The following is a 5,754-nucleotide window of genomic DNA, read 5'->3' as shown; positions in this document are numbered from 1 at the left end:
AAGCGAGGGCTCACCTGCGGGTGGGGCTGGAGCCCCCAGCTGCCATAGGCCGCCCCCCACCCAGGGCCAGCGATGGATTCTCTGGATTGTGTGTGTGTGTGGGGGGGAGGGTAGACTTGGTGGGGCCAACTGAACACCTGCTCACCTGGCCCTAAGAGAGTGGTCCAGGTGAAACCCTATCCCTGCCTGCCTTCCCCCTCAGACAGGATTTCCAGGACCTACTACCCCCACCCTCACACACCTAGGGCAGCCTCCTTCAATCTGAGAACATAATGTAAAGATATAGGTGCATGTGAATTTTTGAGACGTTATCTATAGTAACTATCCATTTTAAAGCAGGGTCACATGTTGCCACATCAGGGCTGCCATGGCATAAGCACGCGGTTGTTGTCCCCTTCTCCCTCCTTTCCTTTTCTGGGAGGCCAGGGGTGCAGTCAAGGGTGAAGGGCGATCTAATAGCCACCTGTGCTGGAAAGTGGGCCAGGCCCAAGCCCTGCCTCCTGGAGCAGGCTGAGCTACAGGTGGAGGGGAAACAGGGGCAGCTGGGGCAAGAGCTCAGGGGCCTGGGATGGCTTAGTTCCATGGCACAGTCAAGAGGAGCCAAATGATTCCGAGGGCTTCCTGCCCATCCCCTAAATCAGGGGTCCCCAAACTTTTCACACAGGGGGCCAATTCACTGTCCCTCAGACTGTTGGAGGGCCACCACATACAGTGCTCCTCTCACTGACCACCAATGAAAGAAGTGCCCCTTCTCAAAGTGCGGCGGGGCCTGATAAACGGCCTCAGGGGGCCGCCTGCTAAATCTTACTCCATTCTGAATTCTGCAGAGCCCCTTCTTTTCTGAGGAACATGCCCTTTCATTTACTCAGGAAGTGTCTGAACACCTAAGACAGGTATCCTGCCCTTCCAGACTCCAGGGTGATTTTGAATGAGCAAAGGCTTGGGGTCCGCTGCAACTGCAGCTCCTTCTAAGTGTGAAATCAGCGACAAGGCACAGAACTAATTTTCCCAGAGGGACTAAGAGAAACTTCTGCATATAACCTTCCTGGCAGTGACCACACATCCGAGAAGATCCTCTGCACACCAACTCCAAGACTTAGAGGGAGGAGGAAGGGGTGAAAGAGAAGGGGTTAAATAAAATGTGGTGAGAGACAGAGACAGAGAGAGAGAGAGAGAGAGAGAAAGAAATAGATCTGAAAAATCATCCAGAATTCAGATATTGAGTCCAGACATGTTTTATTATAGTCTTATACAGTCTACATGAATTTGAGCTTGTACTGATCTGGGTTCAGGTATAACACAGCATGATAAAAATCAAAGCACTGGTCTTCTGAAATCAAGCAGGCAATCACCATTCAATAAACACACTTGATTTATTTTGTATAAAAGGGTTAAGTTTACAGCTAAACTTTTATAAAAAGTTTAGTGTGAGTAAGTACATCATTACACTTTGTATGCAGAAATAGACATCTCTGCCACTATACAAGAAAACTCTAATTAAAGAGTTCACAAGGTTTCACTCAATATATATATATATTTATATATAAATATATACACAGCATTCAGTAGGCTTGCGTCAAAAAGGTAATTTCTGACCAAAAGACTTCATTTAAGTAACTGAATACTGGATCCTTCTGGTAGTCACGCTCCACCTTTAAAAAAAAAAGGCAAAGTCTGCTTAAATTGGGCAATTCCTTGTGATTTTAACGTTTTCGCTCCCCATGGTGGGAATAGTATATAAAGAAAACCTTCCAACTGCAGAAAGGACATTAAAAGTCTTTTTTTTTTCCATAAATAACTAATATCACAGTCCAGGTCAGAAACACTCAGGGGAAGATGATCTGATCCTTCTTAGTTTTGCTTCCATTTTTTTTTTTTTTTAAAAAAACGTCCATCAACTTGTCCTCCTTGTGAAATGATCGAAAAATTAAGTTCCTGTAGATTTGTTGTGCAAAGGAAAAAAAAAGTCACGGAACACCTGCAAAAGATTGCGAGAGAAAAGCAAGTTTAGGAGAATGCAACCTAAGGGCAGAGGCGGGCAGACTGGCGCCAGGAGGAAGCCACAGTTTGAACATTTAACCAAACACTCAAAAGATTGGGCAAACCCTGGCGTCCAGATGCAACGCTGTACACACTCAGGCTCGACAGCGCAAATTAAACATTAAAACAGCAGAGACTCCAGGGAAAAACTTCTCCAGCGCAATCTCCTATTTGGATCTCCAGCGGCAGAGCTTACAGGCGCCAGTCTGCTTCTTGTAACAATTATTTGATTGAAAACAGCCCTTTCGTTTAACAGATAGGGAAGTCGGATCCCACATCACAGGGGCTGGCTGAGGCACAGGGCAGCATTGCTCGCCTAGCCGAATCCCACAGGGCTCAGTTTTGGGAAGCAGGGAGGATCCCTGCGGAATTTGTGGCGATAAGATGAATTATACGGAGGTTAGTACCTCATCCTACCAGAGCAACGGCAGAAGGCAGCCAGGACATTACATTCCAGACAGACGCCAATACACGCTTTTCCTTGGCCACCTTCATAGGAAGTTATTGGCCTTTTTTTTTTTTTTTTTAAGGAAAATGTTCTGTGATCTTGAGTAACCAGAGGTAGAAAGTCCCTATATGCAGATAATGTACTACCCGTCATACATCTTAAGTATACATTCACTTTGCTAAATCAAAATTTTTACAGATACACAAGTACCCGCACCGCCCCCCCCCCCGCCCCAACACACACACACACACACACACACACACACACACACACACACACGAAAAAATGCTCCAAGGGGCAGTTTAACCAACGGGAGCCACAAGCAAACACTCACCATTTATTCAGCCACAGAGTGCTTTGCTGTCATTTGACATGAACTCAGAAGCCTGCGAGAGGAGATAAAAGGCACACGATGTTAGACCATCTTAAGGAAAAAGGAGCTATTTTTAAAAGTAGTCCACTATATAGAACAAGTCCCACTAAACACACGTTTACATTATAATGCAGATCAGAGACCGACAGGTCAGAACTTAACAGCAATTCCACGCACGGCTCAATCCACAGCAGATTCGTAAAGACGTTAAAGTTATATTCGCTCGTCAGTGAACTCACCGATCACAGCCGTCTGGACAAAGGGGCTGGCTGCTAAACGGCGGCCCAAGGCGATTGCCGGGGTTGGCGGCAGCGAGCGCCCCCCCTCCCCGGGAGCAGGTCTTACCTGCAAGGACAGGATGCTGATGTCCGTGTTTAGGGTGGTCAGCGGCGTCCTGGACGCCTGGCTCTGCCCGGGTCGCTGGTGGTGCAAGCTGACAATAGCCGGGTGCGAGTCCAGAGCGATCTGCAGGTCCAAGATGTAGTCGATGACGTGCTGCAGGATTTCCATCTTGCTCACCTTCTTGTTCTGCGGGATGCTGGGCACGAGCTCCTTGAGCTTGGAGTAGCAGTCGTTCATGTTGTAGAGCAGGCTCATCGGGTCGTCCACCGGGGTTTTGCTCCGGGAGATGCCCAGGCTGTGGTCCGAAAGGCTGTTTTTCCTAACGGACCTCACTGGGCTGAAGGCTTTCATGGCTGACCACGGGGAATGAAGGAGAGACCGGGAGAGAGCGCAGGCTGCCCTGGACCTCGGGTGGCCGCCGCCGCCGCTGCTGCTAATGCTGCCGCCGCCTCCGCCGCCTACAAACCCTACAGCACTAAACACCGGGCTCCGCTCAGAATGAAGCAGAGAGCGCGGCGGGGCGGCTTTTATCGGCATTCTCGGGCCAGCTTCCTTGCAATTTCATTGGAAGAAGGCGAGCGTCTATCTGGCCGGACGGGCAACCCTATTGGTGCGCGCGGGCGCGGGGCCAGAGCTTGGTTTTTCCGCATTTGCAGCCAATCGTCGTGGGGTAGGCGGGGCGGGCGCGAGCCCAGCTGGGGTGGTAAATAGAGTACAGTACACGCCGGGGCAGGAGGGGGAAGAGGGAGGAGTGAGGGGTACGGGGCCTGAGAGGAGGGAAGGACAGGGAAGAAGGAGAGAAAGGGGGGTTCATAAGAAAGGGTGGAGGAAGGGGAGTGCCCGGGAATGTATGCATCTAAATTCTAACCCCAGTGGTGAGGCGGGACCCTAGCCCCATGTGCGGGGTGGGGACACGGACGACCCCTTGGAGCTCTCGGCAGCCGTGGAATCACAGCGCCCTGGGCAAGTGTGCGGCCCGCAGAGGGACAGCGACAGTTCACCCAGGCAGTGTCATCGCATACACAGCATTTCTACACAAAGGGGAAAATCCAAATAAGTTTGCTATTGACAAGTGACAACACAGAGTGAGTTCCATTTCTTTGTGGAAAAAATAACCCACGTGCGCGAAAGGCAGGTTTAGTGTGGGATCTTGCAACCCCGAGCCACGCGGGTTTGGGGTGGGGTGTTGGGGGGAGGCGTTATTATAAACTCAGTTGTGTGCGTTAACCTTGCGGATCGCCTTGGAGCTCTGCAAAGCTGGACGCTCTTGGGGTGCGTTTTCTAGAAGGGGCAGAACTATTATAATGATCCTGCTAATCAGAAATCAATAATAAATATGTATTTTCCGATGGCTTTAGGCGACCCCTCTGTTTTGGTCGTTCGACCCCCGCCGGGGTCGCGACCCACAGGTTGAGAACCGCTGCATTAGGGTAATTTGTAAATATATTGAAACTGTATTTACATACATTGCCCTTGAGGCTGTGGGTCTGCCCCACAGCCTAGGTGGCAAAGTAATGTAATTAATTATGCACAAATAGTGATTTCGGGTGTCACATTCCAGCACCTACAGTACTTTCAAAGCTTTGTGATAGGTAGGTGTTCCTAGCCATTGATCGACAGCGTGCACGCTATTAAAAAAAAATCTGTCATATATGAGGTTTGGAATCTTTTCAACACTAGTACTGAATACAGCTTCAGGATTTTTTTTCCCTGTAAATCTTTAAAAACTCATTTCTGGTGTCTAAATATAAAAAAAAAGTTTGCAGCTCTTGATTGAAATACTTTTAGTTAATTCACACATAATTCTAGCTTAACTGAAGACCACAGTACCTAAATTAGCTGTGTATTTTGAAAATCACACTTGGCCCAAATACAATCAACCGGAAAATCCGAGAGCGATGCAATATTTGTAAGTGTTTTGTTTTCTGTTTTGCTCTCCACCTCCTTTGCATTTAAAAAGAGGAAGGGGGCAGAACGGGAGAAAAAGCAAAGCTTAATAACGGGGAACTATTTGTTCCCCATTAATGATTAATTCCTCAGCTGGTGGGCCCGCCCTGTGCCTGCCTCAGGGCTTCTCTTTAGGGAGGCGGTGTGGGTGGTGCTTAGGTGGATGTCACTTTCAGAAAATCCAGCCACTTCATTTTGGAGGACGGAGGTGGATGGAGATTTCGTGACCAGCAGAGAAATCTGCTGGCCCAGGGCCTGGCCCTGCAAATGCCGCCTGCGTCTCCGTTCCCAACAGGGTTCGATGAACAACCTCTCCTCGGATATGAAATCTGGAAATAATTTAATACCTGAGTCCCCTACAGCTCCAGGCTTTTTTGATGGACTTTGTGTGCATGTGTTTCTGTCACATACGTGCCACAGTGGAACAGATTTTGTTTTGACACTATTTTGGTTCATGATGTTATACTTTGACTATTTTACAATAATAGCCAATGTAAACAAACTTCTTTGGGATTCTCAAATTATTACTTGTGATTCTTGGACATTGCTGCTCTGAGATACTGATGCATTCCTCGCTTTTCCCAAGGACAGTGTCTGTTAACAT

At 48.4% G+C, this 5,754-nt stretch overlaps 1 protein-coding gene across 1 annotated transcript; it reads right to left on the bottom strand.

Annotated features, from left to right (window-relative positions):
- Positions 1–1,219: 1,219 nt before the first annotated feature.
- ID2 (inhibitor of DNA binding 2) lies at positions 1,220–3,702 on the bottom strand. The gene is made up of 3 exons (XM_066385879.1): positions 3,207–3,702; positions 2,823–2,874; positions 1,220–1,978 (listed from the first exon to the last, which is right to left on the bottom strand). Exons 1-2 carry the CDS (start codon positions 3,552–3,554, stop codon positions 2,830–2,832), a joined length of 393 nt encoding a protein of 130 aa, XP_066241976.1. The 5' UTR covers positions 3,555–3,702; the 3' UTR covers positions 1,220–1,978; positions 2,823–2,829.
- Positions 3,703–5,754: the final 2,052 nt, after the last annotated feature.

This window comes from Saccopteryx leptura, chromosome 5, assembly GCF_036850995.1.
Source record: "Saccopteryx leptura isolate mSacLep1 chromosome 5, mSacLep1_pri_phased_curated, whole genome shotgun sequence".
Classification (NCBI taxonomy): Eukaryota; Metazoa; Chordata; class Mammalia; order Chiroptera; family Emballonuridae; genus Saccopteryx; species Saccopteryx leptura.
The sequence above is the reverse complement of the archived record's forward strand: the minus strand, read 5'-3'. Positions and strand labels throughout refer to the sequence as shown.

Coding starts and splice junctions, on each gene's coding strand:
- ID2 (XM_066385879.1), bottom strand. CDS start 3,554: ATGAAAGCCTTCAGCCCAGTGAGGTCCGTTAGGAAAAACAGCCTTTCG. Junction 2,875..3,206: donor TCAGCATCCTGTCCTTGCAG/GTAAGACCTGCT, acceptor CTCCTCTCGCAG/GCTTCTGAGTTCATGTCAAA.